Source organism: Mobula hypostoma, chromosome 24, assembly GCF_963921235.1.
Source record: "Mobula hypostoma chromosome 24, sMobHyp1.1, whole genome shotgun sequence".
Classification (NCBI taxonomy): domain Eukaryota; kingdom Metazoa; phylum Chordata; class Chondrichthyes; order Myliobatiformes; family Myliobatidae; genus Mobula; species Mobula hypostoma.
This window is the reverse complement of record NC_086120.1, coordinates 25,099,227-25,125,643: the sequence shown is the minus strand read 5'-3', so window position 1 is coordinate 25,125,643 and position 26,417 is coordinate 25,099,227. Positions and strand designations below refer to the sequence as shown.

The window sequence follows — 26,417 nt, the reverse complement described above, 5'->3', positions numbered from 1 at the left end:
TGAGCGCTCCAATACTTCTGGATGAGGCGTCAGTAAATAGCTTACTGTGAAGCAACATCACTCTGGCAATGAGATAAAGTCTTAGAAACATGGGGATGGAAAGGATAATGTCCACGTCTGCGTTGGCCATCGACGTTGTGTAGCTGAAGGCTAGGCGTGCGGTCCATGTGAAGATGTACTGCCCAGGGATCGGGTGAATCGCACACACCAACAACTCCAAGCAGATGAAGAATATTCTTTCATACGTCATGGCTATTCTCCAGTCATCGGCTCCATTGTCCACCATGAAGAGCTGAGAACGAAGAATCAGAAAGTGGGATTAAGCACGAGGGATTCATCTGAATGGCAACATACTGTTCAGCCCCTCAATTGTCTTCTGCAATTAAATCACAGTACAGCTAATCTGTACCTTAACAGAGTTTCCCTGCTTTGGCCCGTGTACTCCATAAAATTCTTAAGCATTTTCAAATGATCTCCTACTCGGTGCTGCCAAGACTTGAGGAATGGAGTTGTAGGGAGAAGACAGATAGGCTCGGACTTCTTCCCTTGAAGCATGGGGGACTGAGGGGTGACCTTATAGAGATGTATAAAATCATGAGAAGCAGGATTAGAACTCTGTCTTTTTCCTCGGAGTGGGGAATCTAGAACTAAAGGACACGGACTTAAGGGGAGAGGGAAAGCTTTAACAGGAACTTGAGGGGAACAGTTTTTACACAGAGGGTGGTAAGTACGTGAAGTGAGCTGCCAGGGGAGGCCGTTCGGGCAGAATCAGTAACAACATTTAAAAGACAGTTAGCCTTGATGCATGGATAAGAAAGCTTTTGAAGGTGATGGGCCAAGTGCAGGGAAATGGGACCGGCTTGGATGGACATCTTGGTGGGCAAGGACCATTTGGACCAAAGGCCTGCTTCCGTGCTGCGTGACGGCATGACTCAGCCTTCTCCTCCAGTCTTGGCATCTTTTGGGATGAGGGTACCAGTCTCCCTGAGATTTCTGCGTGAAGATGCATGTCCTGCCATCACCCCTCAAAAGGCCAATCTAAATATTATGGTATACTCCCTAGTTCCAGGCTGGGCTCACGGCTGGGCTCACTAAAAGGATGCCATCTTACCAGCTCAACCAACTCTTTTTATCATCTTAGACTGCAAACTGGAAGAGGTCATGATCCAGTAGTGGGCAGCAACGATTAAATGACAAAACTAATCAACTGAGATCTTTTCCCATTTCCTGACTGTGCGCCTGTTTACTATTAGATCTCCAATCACGTTCTGATGAATGGCCATTGTTGAACGGCTAACTTTGCCCACACTCCGTGGAAGCCGTTTGATCCCCTAAGTAATGTCAGTGTTTCTTGTTTCCATTTTCCTTTTCTGTTTTTCCTTCCAACTGTTGTACTAGTGGGACTGAGAGAAGATAAAAAGCTGCCCAGTACTTTAGAGGGAAGATGGATAGAATCCACAAAATTAAATTTACTGTTGCTTTTTCTGCTAAGCTCTCAATACAGGGGAGTATGTGCCTTGAATATTGTTGCTGAAATTTGGTGATATTGACGTCAAACGAATTGAATTTTGGAAGCCAAGTACAACACACAGATGCTATTATAATCATATGGTTAATGGAAGCAGCCGAGGATGAATTCCTTCACCCAGGGAGCTAATTTCAATAATGTTTACAGTAACATAGTTATTCTGTTGCTAGTATATTAACCAGAGAAGCCTGGACTGATGTACCTAGGAAGCAGATTGCATAGCCCAACTTTATTCAGTGCTAAGTGATTGAAAATTGTTTGTACCCACAGTGGATAACCCGCAGTTGCGATGAATGAGAAATTTGACTGGCTACTTCCCAGCATTACCCTTGCAAACAAAAAAATTGTGTCAGGACATACGTGATGATATAATTTCCCAGACATCACAGGAAACTTGGGCTCTATTGATCTGGGGTGTATTTTGTCAGACAGTCCTGAACACCATGCCCGAGGGCATAGGGTCCGGCTGGGCATAATGCTGGTCAGTAACTCAACTCCATTATCGGGACCATCCAGCTACCTTGACTATGAGAAGCCCTCAACACTGCCCTCCATCTCCAGCCTCTCCAGCCCACTTCCCCATTGAGCTGCGGTTCTGTTTCTCCCTTCCCACTCACAATCGCCCCATCAAGCACACCGCTCCAGTCCGCCACTCACAAACACAACGTCAGTCCTTCACACCCCCCCCCCACTATCTGCCCACAAATTCCAAGCTCCAACGCTCCCCACTCCTTCTGAATATAGGCCAGCTCCACATGAACTCCCAAGTCCTACCTTGGAACAGAAGGACAGATCACTACCTTGTTGGGTCTGGTATCCCATACCTGTCCTGTTGTAAGTTTTCAAATACCAAATCCCACCATGGCAACCGAAGAATTTAGACTGATCATTCTACAATGTGAAAATAAGTGTCCCTGGTAACCATGAACCTACCAGACTACAATAAAGTGCCCATTGCCTTCAGAGGAGGGATCTACTTTCCTTACTCGGTCTGGCCTTTCTGTGGTTCCACATCCAGAAATGATTGACCTTTGAAATGGCTCAGCAACTTCCTCATTTTAATTCTGGGTTTCCCATAGCCCATGAACGGATATTAAAACAAATGTGGAAAAACTCAGAAAAAGCTTGTCTATTGGCAGGACAATATGCATGCATCTGACTTTCAGTGGCAAGCTAATAAATCAATTCACTTTAACTGCTATTGTCAGAAATCCCTGACCCGCGTTTCAAACTCAGAAGCATTGTTCTCCATCGCTAGCAATGTTTTCAATTATTTAGTGCAGCCCGGTCCCTGAATGGTAGAGAGCCTTGACTCTAACACTCTCTGACACGTTCTTACAATACTGATAGTTTAATTGTTGCCTCTAGAATATCTTGGACTATCACATTTCCACCCCACCCCCCGCATCCCAAACACACCCGACTGCACAATGCAGTATCCGTCCCACACCCGGGGGCCGGCGCTGCAGACAATGTGATGCCAATCCAGAGAGAGATTTAACTGCAGTGCCTCAGCGGCACATCTGACTCGTGCACTGAAGCCAGCAGGAAAAGATCTTCTTCCAAATGTTGTCAATCAAAGTTGAAAATCTCATTTTGAGAGCAGTAAGGTGATAGAAATCATGAAGAACTGACCTTCTGGGGGTGGAGGGAGTTAGGGCTCCCAGTCCCACTGGCCTATCCTGGAATGTCCAGGAATTAGAGATTCATTTCTGTGATTTCTTTCTAACAGCCAGCAGAGGAATGAAAGCATTTAAAATAAAATCACACACAGAAAGCTAGAGGAACTCAGCAGATCAGATAGGATCTTTGGAAAGGAATAAAGAGTCAACATTTCAGGCCAGGACTTTTCATTGGGACATACATCAGGTCCTGATGTAAGATCTCATCCCGAAACATTGACTCTTTGTTCCTTTCCATAGATTCTGCCTGACCTGCTGAGTTCCTCCAATGTTTTGTGTGGGTTACTCTGTTTTCCCAGCATCTGCAGAATCTCTTGTGTTTTAAAAAAAAATCTTCCTTTTTTCAAAACGTTATTGCTGAAATTAATCAAAATATGGCAAATTGATGATTACATTTATTTATTTGAGTATCCAAGACGTCATCCCATTGTTACAGTGGCTAAAGGAAGACGGAGCTTGAGAAGATGGAAGTGTTTGATGACCAATGGAACTGGGAGTCCAGCAGGTCATATGATGAAGTCTCTGTCGGTCAGGTCAACCATGCATCTTGCGCCTAGCTGGCTGGATACGCAAGCCAGGGCAGTACACTATGGAGAGAAAGCTGTTGCCCAAGTAGCAAGCGCCTCCTCTCCACACATCTGATGAACCCTAAGCACCGATACAGTTTGGCATCAGCAACGTTGCAGGAGTTGCCAGTCAGCATTAAGCTCAATGTAAAACTGCTTTAGGGACTCCAGTTCCAGATCTTTCCCTCGGGGTTTACTCCTGGAGCCTTCCCTATGAGTGGGTATAACCACAAGGCAGCAGAGGTTTCCTTCTCCTAGATGAGCTACCAACCACAGCTGACGAGCCCCATCTGCCCAAGATCGACTGGTTTTAAGGAATCAGTAGCCTGCCTTTACCCCTTCTCTTGTCAGTAAAAATGGTCCTGCCGGGCTTGGTAGCTAAGCCAGATGTGAAGGCCAGGAGCATGACTTGGTTGTCAGAGGCTACTTGAGACAGATATCATTGGGAGCATCCAGTGGGTACTGGGTGCTTGTCCCCATTACCACCCCATCTATAACAACCTTAGGTCATGTGATGAAGCCACCGGGAATATACATTAAAACAGAGGTGTCATCCATATTCTCTTGCCCAGAATGAGATGTGGGAAGAAATACAGGAACAGACGAATGGGAAGAGAATGGATTGCACAAACAAGAGAACATCTGCAGATGCTGGAAATCTGAGCAACACACACAAATGCTGAAGGAACTCAGCAGGCCAGGCAGCATCTAGGACAAGAGTGCAGTCAACGTTTCAGGTCGAAACCCTTCAGCAAGGGACCCTGGTCAGACCCCCACTTGGAGTACTGTGTTCAATTCTGATCGCCTCACTACAGGAAGGACGTGGAAACCATAGAAAAGTACAAAGGAGATTTACAAGGATGTTGCCTGGATTGGGGAGCATGCCTTATGAGAATAGGTTGAGTGAACTCAGCCTTTTCTCCTTGGAGCGACAGAGGATGAGAGGTGACCTGATAGAGGTGTACAAGATGATGAGAGGCATTGATCATGTGGATAGTCAGAGGCTTTTTCCCAGGGCTGAAATGGCTAGCACGAGAGGGCACAGTTTTAAGGTGCTTGTGAGTAGGTACAGAGGACATGTCAGGGGTAAGTTTTTTTACACAGGGAGTGGTGAGTGCGTGGAATGGGCTGCCGGCAGCTGTGACGGAGGTGGATACGATAGGGTCTTTTAAGAGACTCCTGAATATGTACATTGAGCTTAGAAAAATAGAGGGCTATGGGTAAACCGAGGTAGTTCTAAGGTAAGGACATGTTTGGCACAGCTTTGTGGGCCAAAGGACCTGAGTTGTGCTGTAGGTTTTCTATGTTTCTACGTTTCTAAGGGTTTCAGTTCTGCTGAGGGGTCTCGGCCCGAAACGTTGACTGTACTCTTTTCCATAGATGTTGCCTGGCCTGCTGAGTTCCTCCAGCATTTTGGATTGATTGCATAACTGAAGGCAAACTTGCATTTATATCAGAACCTATGTGTCCCAAAGATGTTGTGATGTTACAGGCACTGCAATCAATGTATAAGCTGCGAGCTCCCACAACAGCAATTAAATAATTGACCAGATAATCCCTTTCAGCATTGTTAGTTGAGGGATCATCTGTTCACAGTGGCACCAGGAGTAACAGCCTGAATTATGGTCTCCCTGGAGTGGGACGTCCTCTCCAGGTGGTGAAAGTGATAGCCACTAAGACACAGTTGACACCTAATAGACAGGAGATTAAATACTTAATGTTGTGAGTGTTGAAACCGAGAAATACAAGTGATCGAGTTGTCAGGGAGTTCGACCAGAAGTTATTTCAATCGGAGTGTTTTTCAATTAACATGTCTGTTTGGACATAAATCTTCAAAAGCTTAATGCTTCACTGCATATATTAACATGTTTTACACATTATTTCAGTGATGTTGTGTTTCAAATCCTTTTGCAACTGATCACTAGGCTTTTCACATTTGGCTTAAAAAGTAATGATTTCATGGATCGGGAGGAGCAGAAACAGAAAATATTCTCGGGGTTAAGAGAACTAAGAATTTAAAATGAAGTTTTGCCAGAAATGCAAAATTAAATGGCAAGATTTGGGCAGGAATATTAGATAAACCTTCCGTGCCAGGAATGTGTCACGCTCCTGGCCGATCTCATCTTGTACACTCTGTAACTGAGATAATCTATCACTCCGTCTGCTATACCGCAACGCACACTACTCCCCTTCACTCGGTACCCTCTGCTCTCTGACATCCACTGGTTCACAGAACAATATAAATGCTCAACTGTAAACTAGTTCTCTGCATTCCGTGTAATTTCCTCCAACTCTGTAATCTCTGCATTCTTCGACTCCATAATTTTCCGCTCTGGTGCAACTGCCTGGATCTGAACATGACTTTCTTCTTGTTTGAGAGCTGGTCATTGTTGGCAAGACCAGAATTAATTGCCCTTCTGTAATTGTACTTAACAAGATGGTGGTGGGTTGCTTTGGCCTTTGTAAAGATACTTCCACGGGGCTGTTGAGTGGGAAGTTCTAGGATTTAGATACATTGAAGAAATAGTGACTTTTTTTTTGTGTGGATGGTCTATGGCTTGGAGAGGAGAGTGCACGTGGTGGTCTTCCCTGTTCTTGATGGTAGATATCAAGGGCCCTGGAGGTGCTGTCAAGGTAGCCTGGGTGAATTATTGTGGTGACTGGGTGATGGGATGGAGATACCAAAGGAGGTGTAAAGTGCTTCTTCCCTCTGCTAGCCCTGCAGGTCACCTTTGGGCAAGGTGTAGCACCTGCTTAGCACCACCCCCCACCCCGCGATCAGGGTCATGTGAAGCCGTGGGAGCAGGTGGTGGATGGTTGTATGAGCAGCTGGTGCATCTCACATGTCCTGGTTGTGCAACCACTGATGCTGGGCAGACTATCTCCGAGGAGTTTTGATAATGGCTGGGGTCACCCGCCTTGTAAAGATATTGCCCAGATAAAGGCAATGACAAACCACTTCTGTAGAATTTGTCAAGATCAATCATGGTCATAAACCATGATCGCCCACATTATACAATATGGCATGTAATGAGGATGATGATGTTGTATGTGGCAGACTCTGCTGGCACTGTGTCCTGGTGGCAGTAGGAATAAATGTTTATGATGGTTGATTGGCTGCATTACCCTGGACGTGCCATGCTTCCCGAGAGTTGGAGCTGCACTTATCCAGCTACATGGAGAGTACCTCACTGCACTCCAGACCGCTGTAGGTGATGGAAAGGCTTTGGGGTGTTGGTGGTTGAGACACTCATTGCAGAGTACCCAAGCGCTGACCTTTCCTTGTACCCACAGTGATGTGTGGCTGGCTCATCTGAGTGTTTGATTAAAGGTAACCACCTCCCCCACCTCTGAATTTTGATGACTCCTCTTCCATCATCCTAAATATTTACTCTATCCACCACTAGCACATCATGGTTAAAGTGTGTCCCGTATAAAATGCACTGCATTTATTCCCTGGGTTATTCCAAATACACCTTCTAAGTCACCAAGAAATTGAAAGGCAGCTTCTCCCACCATTCCTTCATCATTACTGTGTCTATGTTCCCATTTTCCCAACCCAATATCAGCATGGGATCAACTGTAGCAGCCCAAGCAGGCAGATCAGTAGCATCTTCACAGGGTCAGTTTGAGATAGGAAAGAAATGCTGACCTTGCCAGGTACTCACATCCCAAAAAACATGAATAAATATAACCGTGCTAGAACATACACACAATTGATAGAGTGCAAGAGAGAGCTTAACATCAGGAGCAGGTTAGACGAGGCAGGTCTCCTCGGGTCAGCTGTGGGAAAGAAGGAGAAGAAAATGGGAAAAGACTTGGAAGAAAAGTTGGACGCTTACCTGAATCTCACGAGCATGATAGACAACAATGAGACCCAGTAATATTACAGTAGAGAGGCTGATAAGGCATTTGAGTGCGAGGGAATAAAGTGACGCCTGGAATGCAATAGAGAGAGATGGTTAGCCTCAAACACAGAACTCAACAAATAGTGGAACCACTGTCTCTCTAACCAGGAAGTTCAACCAGAAAGAAAATTTTAGAAACAAGGCTTTCCATACACTTTCCATTTATCTCCTCCCCACCTATCCCCTTTATCTCCAAACGTCAATCCCATCGATCCTATCACCTCACCATCCCTGATCCCTCCAGAATTTTCTTTTGCCCTCTTTCTCTGACTATTCAACGTTCTTTAACAATAAATATTTCCCCAACTCTCTACACCCTCACCACCCCGCAAACATTTATGTTTTAATTTGTATATTTGAAACCCGTCATGAAAGTGATCAATCGGCTTAGATCAAGATTATTAAGTCCACTCACAATTTTCCTCAAAATAAGATCCCCAAAGTCTTTTACTTTTCCGGAGTGAAAAAAGGCGGAGCAATCGAACGCTGTATTAAAATATTATTATAGTCTCTTTGGGTGACCATCATGATTATCTGACACTTGCAAGTGGTATCGAGAAACAGAAATCTTGTAATTCTATAGTAACTTTCACAATCTCAAGTCATCCCAATTTGCAGCTAATGGAATAATTTTTAAGTTTGTTTATTGATATGATGAAGAGAACATTGTAGCCAATTTAGCAGAGTAAGTTTCCACAAAAAGTTACATGTTAAATAATCAGATCTTCTTTTAAGATGGTTTTGGTCGATGAATAAACATTGGCCAAAAATAATGAGAAGTCCTCTGAGTTCCTCATATTACCAGGGGATCTTGGATATCTACTGTGGAGAGCTTGGATTACAGCTCATCCAAAGGTCAGCCAATTGGATTCAAAGTTGGCTTGATGGTAGGAGTTGGAGGGTGGTACTGTTCTACATTGGAAGTCTATGATCAGCAATGTGCCAACAGCAACTGGCACTGGTTCTGCTGTGGTTCAGCATATGTACCAATGATTTGGGTGAGAATGTAGGTGGCATGATTAGTAAGTTTTCAGATGACACCAAAATTGGAGGTATACTGGACTGCGAAGGATATTCATGAACTGGGAAAGTGAACCAAGGAATGGCAGATGGAATCTAAGTCAGACAAGAACAGTGTGATACATTTTGGGAAGGTAAACCAGAATAGGACAGGTCAACTGGAGAAACCTGGGTGCACAAGTACACTGTTCCCTGAAAGTGACAACCCAGGTAGATAGTGTATGATGGTATGGTTGCCTTCATAAGCCAAGGTGCAGTGTACAAGAGGAGGGATGTCATGTTAAAGTTGTACAAGAATGTTGCTCGAGCCACATTTGGAGTATTGTCTGCATTTCTGGTCACAGCACCACGGGAAAGATGTGATTAAGCTCGAGAAGGTGCAGAAAAGATCCACTAGGATGTTGCCTGGTTTGAAGGGCTTGGGTTATAAGGAGAGATTGGATAGGCTGGACCTATTTTCCACAGAGAGGAGATATGACAGAGGTGTATGATGTCATGAGAGGCAAGGATAGGGAAAATAGTCAGAGGTTGCTTTCCGTGGTAGAAATATCTAAAACTAGGCATAGGGCGTGAGTTATGTTTTTTTTTCTTTCTCCACCCATTCGGGATTGGTCTTTGTGTTTTTTTATTATTGGTTTCTTTCAGGTTTCTTGCTTTGCGGCTGCCTGTAAGCAGACAATTCTCAAGGTTTTATAATTTATACATTCTTTGATAATAAATGTACTTTGAATCTTAATGTGCAGGTGGGAGGGGGTTGTTAAAGGGGATCTGAGGGGTAAATCATTCACACAAAATGAGCTGCCAGAGGAGGTGGTGGAGGTAGAAAAGGTAACAACCTTTAAGAGGCATCTGGACAGGTGCTTGAAAACGCAGGACACAAAGGAGTATGAAACTAGTGCGGGCAAGTGATTTTTGGTATAGAATGGCATGACGGTCAGCATGGACATGACGGGCCGAAGGGCCTGTTTCTATGCTCTACATCTCTAGGACAATACCTCCAAAGGTGCAGGAGCCCCTCAGTACCGCCCCGGAGCACCAGCCACGATTACTGGGGAAGGGGATTCTTTCAAAGGTGAGATTGCAAAGGTTCGTCACTTGTGGTGACAGCAAGCTGAGTTTTATCCCCAGTCCCTCTAAGGTGTTAGCAGAATTCACGCCAATGCCAGCAAGTGTCTGGACAACCAAGAGATACCCATCTTCTCAACATTCCCTTCGTCACCCATCTCTCTGTCCCCAAACAATACCAATCGTCTTTTTTTTTCTAACATGCATAGTACTTACAGCACAGAAACAACCCATTCGGACAACACTAACCCCAGAGACATGCTAGAGCAGTCAGAACACTTACCTCATTGCCACTCGAGAGTAGGCAACCGCACTCTCAGACACGCAGGAGCACACACTCCTCTCAATCACACCGAAGCAACAGTAATCGGAGCAGACAGAAACCAACCTCACACTCGCATTAGAAGAATCAAAACATTAATTTAAGAGGCACACCAGAGCAGATGTAACACTAACCTCAGCCACACATTGGAGGACACTTACTTAATTGACTGAACAATGCAGACATTAATCACTGGCGCAGCGGAACAGATGCTCAGCACGCACTCGAGCAGACAGATGCAAACCCGGGACTACAATAGACCAGGAACGACAGTAATTCCTGGCTCTAAAATACAGCGGGAAAACACCAGCCCCAGACACTCTAGAACAGACACAATACTGGCCTCAAGTGCGCACAGTTGTCAGACACAATATCAGTTTCAGACATACCTAGCAATCAGAAGGCTAACCGCAAGTGCACATTAGAGCAGTCAGAACGGCAGTCTCAGACACACATTAGAGCAGGCAGAACGGCAGTCTCAGACACACATTAGAGCAGTCAGAACGGCAGTCTCAGACACACATTAGAGCAGTCAGAACGGCAGTCTCAGACACACATTAGAGCAGGCAGAACACTAACCTCAGACACACATTAGAGCAGTCAGAACACTAACCTCAGACACACATTAGAGCAGGCAGAACACTAACCTCAGACACACATTAGAGCAGGCAGAACGGCAGTCTCAGACACACATTAGAGCAGGCAGAACACTAACCTCAGACACACACTTGAGCACACTGTTGGACGGCAGAATGGAGAGTTTCAAGCACTTTGGAATAAGAAGAAAAATGAGAAAACAAGGGGACATGGAGACAGTAACGAGAAGATAGAGACCGAGAAAACAACAGTAAGGATAAACAGTTAAAGGAAACGGACTGAGAACACACACTAAATATTACATCAGCTGTGAAATCACAACGCATTGTCAGTTATCTGTATGTCTCTGATTTGGCAAATTTATACAGAAACAGGAACTAATATGCTCCCAGACTGTGCAGTGGATTCAATAATCTGAAGAAGGAATTGCTTAGCAATGTGACTCGATGTCAGCCACAATTTTGCAGGGACACTTTGGGATTGCAATGATAAATACTGTCGATTTTTAAAATCCGTCTTTTGTACTGCAGTGAGAGTGAACAGCCAAACGAACACATCAGACCTCCTACAGCCTAAACCACCGAGAGTCAGAGATTTATTTACCTCGCATACAACCCTGCAATTTATTACTTATTTATTTTATTTAGAGATACAGCGTGGAACAGGCCATTCGAGCCGCACCGCTCGTAACCCCGATTTACCCCTAGCCTAATCACGGGACAATTTACAATGATCAATTAACCTGCTAACTGGTATGTCTTTGCATCTCGCCAACCACTACGTTACCGTGGCTCCCCGCAGGATATTGCAGAAGAATCTGCCTTTATGTCCCCAGTAAAACAGCTGAGTGAGTCCAGAATACTTCCAGCAGTGTTAATCGTTACATCAAGTTACCAGAAGGAGTTCCCATTATTCTATCAGTGGATGAATCCTCAGAACACCCGACTTGTATCTCAAACCACCTCCAACCTACACTGAAATCACCCAGGGTCAGCAATACAGTTGATTTAATCCAAGTGTAACCTTTATTCCTACCATAGCCTCTGACCCCATAGTCTGCTATTGCTCGGCCAACTCTCTCTCTAGAGCAGGGGTTCCCAATCTTCCTTATGTCACGGACCCCTACCATTAACTGAGGGGGTATGTGGACCCCACGTTGGGAACCCCTGCTCCAGAACATGCTACCTTCACACCACTCCTCCATCCCCCATTGCTGACCAACTAGAATGCAATATGATCCTTCATTAGATGACTGGACATTAACTGTCAACTCTGCCCTTTCTAGGAATTTAATAATTAGTAAATCATATTCAGAAAAAGCAGGTTGGTGGGTGGGGGTGGACTATATAATGTTGAATGCTACTAAGATTTCTCCCCACTGTGTTGCCCACAGTAAGTTCCTGGAAATTTCCGGAAAATCCTAGGCCTGCGGGCAACCCTGGAAGAGTGCTTCTATTGACCGTAAAGATTGCGAGGGCGAATGCTGAGAGTTTGCTTCTTCAGGCTGGAGAGTTGGAAAGCGGGATCACTGTCTCAGAGCAAAACGTCAACCATTGAGGGCTGTGGTTAAGAGAATTTTCTTCATTCAACAGGAATCTTTGGAATTCTCCTCTCGGCGAGGACTGCAGCATTCAGTCAGAGTGTACACAAGCCTGGATGGAGATATATTTGTGGGCGGTAAAGGAACTGAGGGATGGGAAGGTGGTCAAATTGGACAAAATAGAGGATCAACAATCAATCTGATGGAAGAACTCAGTGGCTGAAAGCATCCATGGGAGGAAAGGAATTGTCTATTTTTAAAAAAAATCAAAACCCTACATCAGGACGGAGAATGGAGAGGTGAGATGGTCAGTATAGAGAGAACGACAATAGTGAGGAAGGTGTCCGAAGTGAATGGTGGAGGGTGTAAGATGACAGGCAGGTTGTGCCAGATGGTGGGGTGGGGTGAGCAGGGTGGAGCTGGGAGACAGTCACAGGTGAACGATAGATGGGTGGGGGGAGAGGAGGGGAGAGGAGAGGAGAGAGAGAGGGAGAGAAAAAAAGAGGAAAAAGGGGAGCGAGGTAGGAGGAAGGGTGTGTGAAAACTTGAGACAGCTGCTGGAGGTAGGTAGGGAGGAGCACAAAGGCCATTTTGTGTACTCTTTGTCTGTTGCTCTGGATTCCAGCATCTGCAGTCTCCTGCCTCTCCAAGGTAGGGAATTAGCTGGGATCTTCCTGAATGTCGAAGCAAGGTCGGAGATTCCTGAAGTCCATTCTGATCTTATTTCTAATGTTTTATTAATGTGAGGGGTGTTTTATTTTTCTCTGTCTGTCTATCTGCCTCTTTCTTGGCCCTCCCCCTACCCAAACCAATCACCCATGGAGCAGCCGGTTGACTCTACAGAAAACGCCTTTGTCCTGCCTGCTCAAAGTCTCTATTGCACCAAAAAGTCACCTTCAGTGAATTAGCCAATGACTTTGGAACATAGTCCCTCGAGCCAATACAGCGCCAAGGGATGTGCTGCCTCTCTGTATCTTTGCTCTGTTTAAGCATTCCAGTTCCATTTCCTGGCATACCTGCAACTAGCAGAACTCCAGCAATCTCAGATCTGCAATGATGTACTGTATATATCTCCACCATCAAATTACTGCCTTTTGTAGAAGGACTACAGACTTGAACTGCCCTGGTATGGTTCCTATTTCTTAAATGGTATCGGGGAGTGAATTCAGAATTCAGAGGTACAAAGGGACTTTGGAGCCCTGGCGTAGCATTCTTTGAAAGTTAACTTGCAGGTTGAGTGAGGAAGGCAAATTGCCTGTTAGCATTCATTTCAAGCGGACTAGAGTATAAAACTATGACGTAATGCTGAGGTGTTATAGGGCATTGGTCAGACCACATTTGGAGTACTGTGAGCAGTTTTGGTCCCCATATCCAAGAAAGGACGTGCTGGCGTTGGAGAGGGTCCAGAGGAGGTTTGCAAGACTGATCCTGGGCATGAAAGGGTTAACATATGAGCAGTGTTTGATGACTCTGGGCCTGTACTTGCTGGGGCTTAGAAGAATGGTGGGAGGTGTCAATGAAAAAAAAAAGACTGAATATTGAAAGACCTAGATAGAGTGGTGGTGGTGAGGATGTTTCCAATAGTGGGATTATCTAGGATCAGAAGGCTCAGAATAGAAGGCTGTTCCTTTTAAAACAAAGATGAGGAAGAATTTCTTTAGATGGTGATGAAGCTGTGGAACCCAGTGTCACAGATGACCATGGAGAATTTAGGGTGGAGGTTGATAAATAGTAAGATCGTCACAGGTTAACCAGGAGAATGGGGTTGAGAGGGAAAATAAATCAGCCATGACCAAATGGCAGAGCAGACTCAATGGCCAATTGGCCTAATTCTGCTCCGACGTCTTACGGTCTTACAATGTATCCTCTCCTGTGTACCTGGACATTAATTTAGAGGGGATCACTACCAATCCAAGCCACCACAGGAGAAATTTTATCTCAATCTATGCTTCTGATCCTTTCAAAATCCTAAAAATCTCCAGTGGGATATAAACTTACTCCACACAAGCTTCCTCACTATGTAATTGAACCTTTTTAACCATATGCATTCACAGCCAGGTGCAGCTATGCATAGTTGTTTGAGAGAGGGCTTTCAAAGAAGAGGTTCGGGGGAGATATTGGGACGTTCAGTTAACAGGACTACCACTATTACAAACTCAGAGTGAAGAAGGTGCTGGAAATCTGAAATCAAAAAACAAAAATACTGGAAATGCTCACCAGGTCAGGCAGCATCTGTGGAGAGAGAAAAAGAGTTAACATTTCAGGGGACCTTTGATCAGAATTAGGAGAAGGTTTGAGGCTGTTGCTTCAAGTTACTGAGTATGTGCTACCCATTTGGTTTCCATTTACACTCATCTCAATTTACCCTTCCAAAATCCCATCAACAATCCTCTCCAGGTTCTGCCTCTCACTTACACACTTGGGGTAATTATTTGCCTGCCTGCCACCTTTGGAAAGAGAGAATGAATCAGAGCACTCAGAGGAAACCCACACGGCCACAGGGAGAATGTACAAGTCCCACACAGACAGTACTGGAGGTCAGGATTGAATCTGGACCACTGGAACTACTGTATGAGGCAGTAATCACTGTCCCCACCACAAGTTACAGGAATCCTTAAATTCCACGTCTCTAAAAAAGCTTTGTTCATTATCACTATTGTGCAATGGCTTGAGAGTTGTTGCATCTAGTGCTGTCCATTTTCCCTGTGCTGTGGTTATACCCACGGTTCTGTTTACACTGCAGTCCCATTCATTCCCGGAAGAATTTTGACAGCACTCTGCCACCTTTTGTATTATTAGGAGCCAGAGCTCAGAGACAGATACAGTCACTGGTTTATCTCCTATTTTTGAATATCAAAAAAAAGCAGCCAAAACACTCAGCAGATCAGGAAGCATCTGTGGAATGAGAAATAGAGCTCATGTTGTGGGTTGATATCCCTTCATCAGAACTGGGAAGAGCAAAAAAGGTAAGGCCAGGGTTGCTGCAGCACAAGCTGCCCATGAAGTTATCAGGTTGATTGGTTAGAGTGAACACAAACAATGGAAGGCGGGGAATGACCAGTGGTCTCAGGCTGTGGTGGAGGAGAGAGAAAACCTGAGGCAATATTACCATAAGGCATAGGAACAATCATCCTCTTCAACCCCATTTTCCTGCCTTCTCCCCGTAACCTTTGATGCCTTGATTAATCCAGAACCTATCAAACTCTGCTTTAAATATACTCAGTGACTTAACCTCCACAGCCATCTGTGGCAATGAATTCCACAAATTCACCACCTTCTGGCTACAGAATTTTTTCCTCATCTCTGTTCTAAATGGACATTTCTCATTTCTGAGGCTGTACCCTCTGGTCCTGGACTCTCGCACTCTAGGAAACATATTTGCATGTCCACTCTATCCAGACCTTTCAATATCCGATTATTTCCCCCTCATTCTTCTAAACTCCAGTGAGTAAAGAGCCAAAGCCAACAAATGCTCCTCATATGTCAGTCCCTTCATTCCTGAATCATTCCTGTGAGCCTCCTCTGGACTCTCTCCAATGCCAGCACATCCTTTCTTAGATAAGGGGCCCAAAACTGCTCACAATACTCCAAGTGCGGTCTAACCAATGCCTTCTGAAGCCTCGGCATTACATTCTTACTTTCATATTCTAGTCTTCTCAAAATGAATGCATTTGCCTTCCTTACCGCTGACTCAACCTGCAAGTTAACCTTTAGGGAATCCTGCATGAGGACTTCCAAGTCGCTCGGCAACACTAATTGAATCTCCCCCCTTTAGAAAATACTCCACTCCTTTATTCCTTGTGTCAAAGTGCAGGGAATAAAAGGGTGGACTCTGTTCTAAATAATTACAGATGCTTGATCTGTGGCAGGACCAGCCAGTTCAGAATGAACAGAGACAGTGAGTTGCTTAAATTTGTTGGTGTCAGACATAAGTGGTATTCACACAATAGACACCTAGGTGCTCTTTATCCTTACATTGGTTCAGTGTCCCGATACCAACACATGTAATTGCCTGGCTGAAATCATTCCCACATTGCACACGTCCCCTTCAACGCCACCACTTTCTCTAGATCAAAAATGTAGCAACAGGAAACTCACAGGGACCAAGATATGTTTGCCCTTTGTGGGATGTGTGGCACAGTCTTAGCTTTAGCCCTCCTCTCTCCCTCGTTGTTACAAAGACAACTGCTCTGATCTTATTGCACTCATCATCCTCATCATCATCATCATCATCATCAGGTGCCGTGCCCAGTTTGAGCTTTGACTGCCATGGCCCACACACTCCTGTTTCGGGTCAAGTGGATCAATTCATTGGTATTCATTTCCAGTTCTCTGGCTGCTGTCTCCATCATCATTTGTCTTTGTCCTCCTCTTGCTTTCTTCCCTTCAATCTTTCCCATAATTACCATGCATTCTAACTGCTCTTTCCTAATCACATGTCCAATGAAGTTACATTGCCTTTTCATGATCTCATACATTATTTCTCTTTTTGTGTTTGCTCTGTTCATGACATCCTCGTTAGATATTCATTTCTTCCACGGTATTCTTTGCATCCTCCTCAAAAACCACATCTCTGCTGCTACAATTCGTTTCCTCATGTTACTAGATATTGTCCAACATTCTGAGTCATATAACATAACTGGATAAAAGTAACATTTCACAAACACGAGGAATTCTGCAGATGCTGGAAATTCAAGCAACACACATCGAAGTTGCTGGTGAACGCAGCAGGCCAGGCAGCATCTACCTCTTCCAAAAGTAACATTTCAGTGCTCTGAGGCGGGTTGTCATGCCTAGTTTAGTATTGGTCAGTATACTCTTCATTCTCGTAAAGGGATCTTTTGCCATCTCTATTCTTCTTTTAATGTCCAAGTCGCACCTGCCATCTGATGTTACCCAGCTTCCTAAGTAGCAAAAGTTCTGTACTTGTTTTATGTCTTCCCCATTTATTCTCAGCCTGCAGATAGGAGTCTCCTTCTTTTTGGATATCACCATACATTCTGCCTTTTTGCAACTGATAGACCCATTTTTGCACTTTCTTCAACAACTATATCAATTAAGTTTTGTAGTTCTTCCTCCGTACTTGCAATTAACACAGTGTCATCTGCATATCTGAAATTATTGATGTTTTCACCGCCAACTTTGATTCCCAAGATGTCTCTTATTTTTTTGCAACATTGTTTCACTGTACACATTAAACAAATCAGGGGAGAAAACATACCCTTGTCTAACGCGTCTCTTGATTTTCGTAAACTGACTCACTTCTCCATCTATTCTTACAGTGGCAGTTTGTTCCCAGTGCAGATTTCTGATCAGGTGGAGGTCTTTCGAATCTAGATCTAGAGTTTTCTGTAATATTTCAAGTAACTTATTGTGCCTCACTTTATCAAATGCTTTTGTGTAGTCAATAAAACAAACAAATCTTTTTGCACTTGAATAGCTCATTCTGATAGTGTCCTTAACATCAATATTGCATTTCTTGTACCTTTGTCTTTCACAAAACCACATTGTTCCTCACCTATTTCAACTTGTATCTTACTTTTAGCTCTTGTCATCAAAATTCTCAGAAGTATCTTGGTGATATGACTCATTAAACTTATGGTCCTATGTAATTCACATTCTATTGCTCCAGGTTTCTTAGGAAGAGTGATAAATACTGACTTTTTCATCGCTTCTGGTATTATTCCAGTCTCATAAATGTCGATTAAATCAGTAAGTTTTTCAATTCCATAATCTTCAAGGGCAATAATTTGTTTTATTACTAATTCATCAGGACCTGCTGCCTTTCCTTTCTTCATCTTATTTATTGCATTATGAATTTCAGATTTTAAAATACTTGGACCTTCATTGTTTTTCTTAATTTCTGGTTTTTCGCCTCGATTGTCTACAAACAATTCCTGAATATACTCAGTCCATCTGTTCATAATCTCATCTTTTTCCATGATAATGGTCCCGTCCTTTGCTTTCAAACATCCACTTGAAGAACAGAGGAGCTTTTTACCAGTGATATTCTTAATTTGTTGATTTTGTTGATGTAACCTTTTTGGATCAGTAATAGGGATTTTTTCCATTTGCTCACATTCCTGGTTTAACCATTCTTCTTTGGCTTTTTGACACAAGCTTTTAACTTTTTAATCTAAGGTCTTATTCTCTAGGATTTGCTTTCTTCCATTAGATTTTTGATTTTATCTGTCATCCATTTATTCTTTGTGCTTCTTTCTTTTTTGGGAATCACTGACTTTGCTGATCAAGCCAAGGCATCCTTTAGAGAGTTAAATTTCATTTCTACATGATTGCTATCATCTTCAACAGATTCTATTTCTAGACTTTGAAATCTATTCTTTACTTCAATTGTAAATTTTTGTCTTAAGCTTTCTTCTTTAATTAATTGCAAGTAGTCCAGGGATTGTTCAGGTTTTTGCTTCTTTAGTTTTTTTAAGTTTTACTCTTACATGACATACTGCTGGGTTATGGTCACTATTACAGTCTGCACCTGGATATGTTTTGCATTGCGTCATTGAGTTTCTAAATCTTTGGTTTATAGTAATAAAGTCAATTTGATTTCTAGTGTTATCACCTGGACTTTTCCAGGTCCACAAGTGTCTTGGATGGTTTTTAAAGTAGGTCTTCATAATGACCTGATTATTCATCTTGCACCATTCTGACCATTTCTCACCTCTTTCATTTCTTCCCCCAGTCCAAATTTTCCTATGGTATTTCCATCAGCACCTTGTCCTACTTTAGCATTTAGATCTCCCATGACAATAACAATATCTTGAGATTTGCATCCATTTTTTGCTTGTTCAAGCTCTTCATAGAATTTATCTATATCCTCATTTGTTCCATCTGTTGTTGGTGCATATACCCGTATAATTGCTAAATCAAATGGTTGTCCTCTGAATCTAATAAGGAGCACTCTTTCCGATATTGCCCAATGTCCTAAAACACTTTTTGCCATGTTTTCATCCATAAGAATTCCTACTCCATTAGTATGGGATGTTCCACAAGAAAAAACTAGTGTTTTATTTCTAATCTGACATGTTCCAGCACGTATCCAATGAACTTCGCTAATTCCCATGATGTTAATCTTTAATCTTTCCATTTCATTTATCACATTGTCCAATCTTCCTGCTTGATAGAGGGTTCTTACATTCCAAGTGGCAATAATTTTCTTTTGTGTTACTTGAATTTTATGAGCAGTAGCTTGATGACGGTCGGGGATCCCCTGCTGACCAGAATCAACCCTACTGAGCGAAGCATCTTCAAAATTATCTTGAAGATCCTCTTGACGCTGTTGTTGTGTGATACATTTTGTGAGTTTGACCATGGTTTTCTTAGCAAATAGCAATGGTGGTTTGCTATTGCCTACCATTGGGCGAACTAAAGAAATCGCCATTTCTCTTCCCAAATGCTCATCCGCCTGTACTATAGCCATTGACATTTGAGGTCCTAGCTCATCCGCCTTCTCCGTCATAAGTTCAGTTACTGAACCAGCCGGATCTGCCGTTGGCCTTCGCTCGTATCCTGAGCAGGAACCCTTGCAGGTGCTACCGTTCCGGGTCAGAGCGGCCCTGAGAGCAATAAATGACTAAGGGGTAACTCCACTTTCCCCAAAGCTTTGAAAGTCCCCAATCAGAGCCTCCTCACTGGTTGCAGTTTAGAGTCACACCCAGGACTTCTTATGCTCATATGGAACAAAAAATATTACTCTGTTGTCATTTTCCATCCTGCACTTGCCTTTAATTGGTCCATCTCTGACTCTTTCCATCTCTTCCTTGATCTTTCTATCTCCATCTCAGGGGATAGTTTAGAAAAACATCAATTACAAGCTCAGAGACTCCAATCCATTTCAACTATACTTCCTCCTGCTCAGCTGACTGTAAGGACTCAATTTCATTCATCCAGTTCCTCCAAGCTCCAATGAAGAGGATTTCCACATTACTCTGAGATATCTGTCTTCTTCTTGAACTAAGACTTCCCCTCCTCCACCAGCTGACAAAGTCCTTGACCAATGTTGTCTACTCCCCCACCCCCCCACACACACACCTTTGTGCTCCACATTCTGTCCCGCTGGACAGAACCATGATGGAATTCCACTGCCCCTCACTTTCCAACTTACAAGCCTATGCATTCAATGAACCACAGTCCTTTAATGAAGTTCCACTACCACTTCCTCTCCATTCCTCTTTTAGGATTCAAAAGAGACTGTTCCTTTGCAACACCTTGTCCACTTTATTAGCTTTATTCGTCACATGTCCTGTACGTTGGAACATACAAACGTACTCCATAGTGAAATGTGTCGTCTGTGTCAGTGACCAAAACAGTCCAGCTGGGGCAGCCCATCAATATCACAGCATCTCTGGCACCAAAGTAGCTCACTAACCCTTACCCGTATGTCTTTGGAATGTGGGATGAAACTGGAGCTACCGGAGCAAACCCACGGTCAGGGGGACAGTGCACAAATTCCTACAAACAACGGTGGAATTGAAGCTGGGCTGCCAGCACTGTAATAGTTGTTATGGTAACCACTACACCAACAACCACTCCCCCTCTCACAGCACTTTGTCATGCAATCATTGGAGATGTAATATCTGTCCTTTGACTCTGCCCTTACCCCCCACCCCCATTCAAGAACCTAAACAGTATATCCAGATGAAGCAGTAGTTGACCCACACATCTGCCCCAATTCAGTCTTCTTCACTGGAGCTCACTACACTCTAGAGATCTAACACAGCTGTGATAACCACTCCATGGTGCGCCTGCCTTCAGTCCACAAAAGTGTCCCTGAACGTCCAGTTGCCTGCCATTTTAACTCTCCATCCCACTCCCATTACGACTGGTTATTTATGGCCTGCACTGTGAAAACAAGGTCCAACGTAAGTACAAGGAACAGTGCTTCATGCTCCATCTAGGCACCATGTGGCCATCCAGACATAATATTAAATTAATCAACTTTGGGTAACTCACATTCTCCATCTGGATCAGAATCCAATAGTTGTCCATCGGCAATGTTATCTCAGCTTTTTTTCTCTCCAAGGCCTGGCCCATCTAAGGGAGACCTTAGAGCATTAAATTTCACTGTTTTCACAATCCTTTATTTTGTTCTCTCTCTTCAGCTGTCCTTATTTCACAGTTTTTATATTCCTTTATTTTGCTTTCTCTCTCTCTCTCTAGGTGTCGTTATTTCACAGTTTTTACATCTTTATTCCTTTCTTTCCCGCTCTTTGTAAAGCCCCATTAACCTAGTAATCAAATAATTTCAGTAACACACTACTTCCATGACAACACTGGTCTCATCCTACAACAGATATTCCTTTTGTCCTATCCACCCCTTCTCCATTAATTTCCTACATTTCGTGGTTCTGATGAAGGCATTTTGAACTGAAACATCAACTCTCGTTGTCTTTCCACAGGCGCTGCCTCACTTAATGAGTACTGCCAGCTTTTCCTGTCTTTGTTTCCTGTTTATATTGGCGCTCTGGCAAGAAAACCATATTTCTGAAGAAAATGGAATGGACTTCACCCAACTTTGGGTGAGATCAGTTGTTCCCAAAGTAGGTGATCTGCTGTACTGGGGGCAGTGGGAGTTTCCAAGGCAGTGATAAAGATAAAGGGGGTGGTGGTGGGGGGAACTTGGTTGCAAGGGGGGAAGCCTAATTTAAGAAATTAATTACATTATAAGCATTTGATCCTGTGCCTCATATATGTCTAAATGATCATGTAATCACTTCATCTCTTGCTAAGCCACAGTTCTCTTAGGCTGTGTTTGAATTGTGTTATAGTTGTTGAAATGCAATGTGACACTTCTGTATTTGGCATATCATGAGAAACCTGGACTGAATAAATCCTATTATTTCCGGGCCCAGCCCACACATTATTGCTGTTTACCACTGTAGTGCAGAGTCAGCAAGTTACCCATACTCTAATCACACGGTGACACAATTCCTGTGAATTAGGGTATGGTGTCCAATGGAGTAAAGTTCAACATCTGCCCCTTCCAGTGGTCTTGGCCACATTTCTCTAGCTCTCGGCCCAACCAAGATATCACTGACCCACTTTATGTACCGTCATCATAGCCTGAGATATGATGATGTCATAATTCTTCCCTTTATTAACCATATAACCATATAACAATTACAGCACGGAAACAGGCCATCTCAGCCTTTCTAGTCTGTGCCGAACTCTTACTCCCACCTAGTCCTACCGACCTGCACTCAGCCCGTAACCCTCCGTTCCTTTCCTGTCCATATAGCTATCCAATTTAACTTTAAATGACAACATCGAACCTGCCTCAACCACTTCTGCTGGAAGCTCATTCCACACAGCTACCACTCTCTGAGTAAAGGAGTTCCCCCTCATGTTACCCCTAAACTTTTGCCCTTTAACTCTCAACTCATGTCCTCTTGTTTGAATCTCCCCTACTCTCAATGGAAAAAGCCTATCCATGTCAACTCTATCTATCCCTCTCATAATTTTAAATACCTCTATCAAGTCCCCCCTCAACCTTCTACGCTCCAAAGAATAAAGACCTAACTTGTTCAACCTTTTCTGTAACTTAGGAGATGAAACCCAGGCAACATTCTAGTAAATCTCCTCTGTATTCTCTCAATTTTATTGACATCTTTCCTATAATTTGGTGACCAGAACTGTACACAATACTCCAAATTTTGCCTTACCAATGCCTTATACAATTTCAACATTACATCCCAACTCTTATACTCAATGCTCTGATTTATAAAGGCCAGCATACCAAAAGATTTCTTCTCCATCCTATCCACATGAGATTCTACCTTCAGGGAATTATGCACCATTATTCCTAGATCCCTCTGTTCTACTGTATTCTTCAATGCCCTACCATTTACCATGCATGTCCTATTTTGATTAGCCCTACCAAAATGTAGCACCACATGTTTATCAGCATTAACCTCCATCTGCCATCTTTCAGCCCACTCTTCTAAGTGGTCTAAATCTCTCTGCAAGCTTTGAAAACCTACTTCATTATCCACAACTCCACCTATCTTAGTATTATCTGCATACTTACTAATCCAATTTACCACCCCACCATCCAGATCATTAATATATATGACAAACAACATTGGACCCAGTACAGACCCCTGAGGCACACCACTAGACATCATCCTCCAATCTGACACACAGTTATCCACCACAACTCTCTGGCATCTCCCATCCAGCCACTGCTGAATCCATTTCACTACTTTGATATTAATACCCAACGATTCAACCTTCCTAACTAACCTTCCGTGTGGAACTTTGTCAAAGGCCTTACGGAAGTCCATATAGACAACATCCATCGCTTTACCCTCGTCAACTTTCCTAGTAACCTCATCAAAAAATTCAATAAGATTTGTCAAACATGACCTTCCACGCACAAATCCATGTTGACTGTTCCTAATCAGACCCTGTCTATCCAGATAATTATATATGCCATCGCTAAGAATACTTTCCATCAATTTACCCACCACTGATGTCAAACTCACCAGGCCAATAATTGCTAGGTTTACTCTTAGAACCCTTTTTAAACAATGGAACAACATGAGCAATACGCCAATCCTCCGGCACCATCCCCGTTTCTAATGACATTTGAAATATTTCTGTCAGAGCCCCTGCTATTTCCACACTAACTTCCCTCAAGGTCCTAGGGAATATCCACTCTTATATTCCTTAAAAGCTCCAGTACTTCCTCTTCTTTAATCATCATACTTTCCATAACTACCCTTTCCGTTTCCCTTACCTTACACAATTCAATATCCTTCTCCTTAGTGAAGACTGAAGAAAAGAAATTGTTCAAAATCTCCCCCATCTCTTTTGGCTCTGCACATAGCCATCCACTATTATTCTCTAAGGGACCAATTTTATCCCTCACTATCTTTTTGCTATTAATATAACTGTAGAAACCCTTTGGATTTATTTTCACCTTACTTGCCAAAGCAGCCTAACATCTTCTTTTATCTTTTCTAATTTCTTTCTTAAGATTCTTTTTATATTCTTTATATTCCTCGAGCACCTCATTTACTCCAAGTTGCTTGTATTTATTGTAGATCCCTCTGTTTTTCCAAACCAAGTTTCCAGTATCCCTTGAAAACCATGGCTATCTCAAACTTTTAACCTTTCCTTTCGACCTAACAGGAACATAAAGATCCTGTACCCTCAAAATTTCCCCTTTAAATGACCTCCATTTCTCTATTACATCCTTCCCATAAAACAAATTGTCCCAATCCACTCCTTCTGAATCCTTTCGCATCTCTTCAAAGTTAGCCTTTCTCTAGTCAAAAATCTCAACCCTGGGTCCAGTCCTATCCTTCTCCATAATTATATTGAAACTAATGGTATTGTGATCATTGGACCCGAAGTGCTCCCCAACACATACCTCCGTCACCTACCCTATCTCATTCCCTAACAGGAGATCCAACACTGCCCCCTTCTCTAGTTGGCACCTCTATGTATTGCTGCAAAAAACTATCTTGCACACATTTTACAAACTCCAAACCATCCAGCCCTTTTACAGAATGGGCTTCCCAGTCAATGTGTGGAAAATTAAAATCTCCCATAATCACTACCTTGTGCTTAGTACAAATATCTGTCATCTCCTTACAAATTTGCTCCTCCAATCCTCGCTCCCCTTTAGGTGGTCTATAATACACCCCTATAAGCATCACTACACCTTTCCCATTTCTCAATTCCACCCAAATAGCCTCCCTAGACGAGTCCTCTAATCTATCCTGCCAAAGCACCACTGTTATATTTTCTCTGACAAGCAATGCAACACCTCCCCCTCTTGCCCCTCCTATTCTATCACACCTGAACCAACGAAATCCAGGAATATTTAGTTGCCAATCACCCCTCCTGCAACTACGTTTCACTAATAGCTACAACATCATATTTCCAGGTATCAATCCATGCTCTAAGCTCACCCACCTTTTTTACAATGCTTCTAGCATTAAAATAGATGCATTTAAGAACTTACTCTCTGCCTATTCCTAATGGAGCAAACAATTTTTTTATTTTTTTCTTCCTTATCCCCTACATCTTTGGTCTGAGTGCTCCTGATCTCTGTCCCCTGCCTATCCTCCCTCACACACTGTCCACTAGCTTTCTCTATTTGTGAACTAACCTCTTCTCTCCTAGTCTCTTCAATTTGATTCCCACCCCCCAACCATTCTAGTTTAAAGTCTCCTCAGTAGCCTTCGCAAATCTCCCCGCCAGGATATTGGTCCCCCTAGGATTCAAGTGCAACCCGTCCTTTTTGTACAGGTCACACCAGCACCAAAAGAGGTCCCAATGATCCAAAAACATGAATCCCTGCCCCCTGCTCCAATCCCTCAGCCACGCATTTATCCTCCACCTCATTGCGTTCCTACTCTCACTGTCGTGTGGCACGGGCAGAAATCCCAAGATTCCTACCTTTGCGGTCCTTCTTTTCAACTCCCTTCCTAACTCCCTATATTCTCCTTTCAGGACCTCTTCCCTTTTCCTACCTATGTCATTGGTACCTATATGTACCACAATCTCTGGCTCCTCACCTTCCCACTTTAGGATATCTTGGACATGATCGGAAACATCCCAGACCCTGGCACCAGGGAGGCAAACTACCATCCGGGTCTCCTGACTGCATCCACAGAATCGTCTATCTGACCCCCTAATTATTGAGTCCCCTATTACTACTGCCCTCCTCTTCCTTTCCCTACCCTTCTGAGCTACAGGGCTGGACTCTGTGCCGGAGTCCACTGCTGCTTCCCCCAGGTAAGCTGTCTCCCCCCACCCCCCCCCCCAACGGTACTCAAACAGGAGTGATCACAGTGCTTGAGGTTGGACTTAAATAGACCATGACCATCCATAACCAAATGAATCAGACTAAATGAAAGAGAAGTGTAGATGGAATAGTGTGGAGTATCTGAAATACAGATTTATACCAGCACCAAGCAACCAAAAGCAACAAATGAGTCCATTGTGTGAAAAGGATTTTTTCAAATGAAACAATGAAATTGTCCGGGCTCCTTGAACATTTGAAGAGAATAATTCCTGACAAAGCAGAGAAGAACTTGGCTTATTTTCAGTCACTTCAAGAAAACTTTCAGAAACAAAAAAAAACACTTCAAGATGTTTGCCATCACTTCACAACAAAACAGTAATGGTTTTCATACATTTCATTGCTCATTGCTAAATCTGGA

At 43.3% G+C, this 26,417-nt stretch overlaps 1 protein-coding gene across 1 annotated transcript in view; it reads right to left on the bottom strand.

Annotated features, from left to right (window-relative positions):
* The window catches only part of LOC134337336 (small conductance calcium-activated potassium channel protein 2-like), a 123,266-nt gene that overhangs the window by 44,582 nt on the left and 52,267 nt on the right, over nt 1-26,417 (bottom strand). Inside the window, exons 3-4 of the mRNA XM_063032250.1 lie at nt 7,619-7,714; nt 1-292 (exon numbers count right to left, since the gene is read on the bottom strand). The exon at nt 1-292 is cut by the window's left edge and continues 127 nt beyond it. Of these exons, the coding sequence (XP_062888320.1) occupies nt 1-292; nt 7,619-7,714 (388 nt within the window). The remainder of the gene's footprint in view (nt 293-7,618; nt 7,715-26,417) is intronic.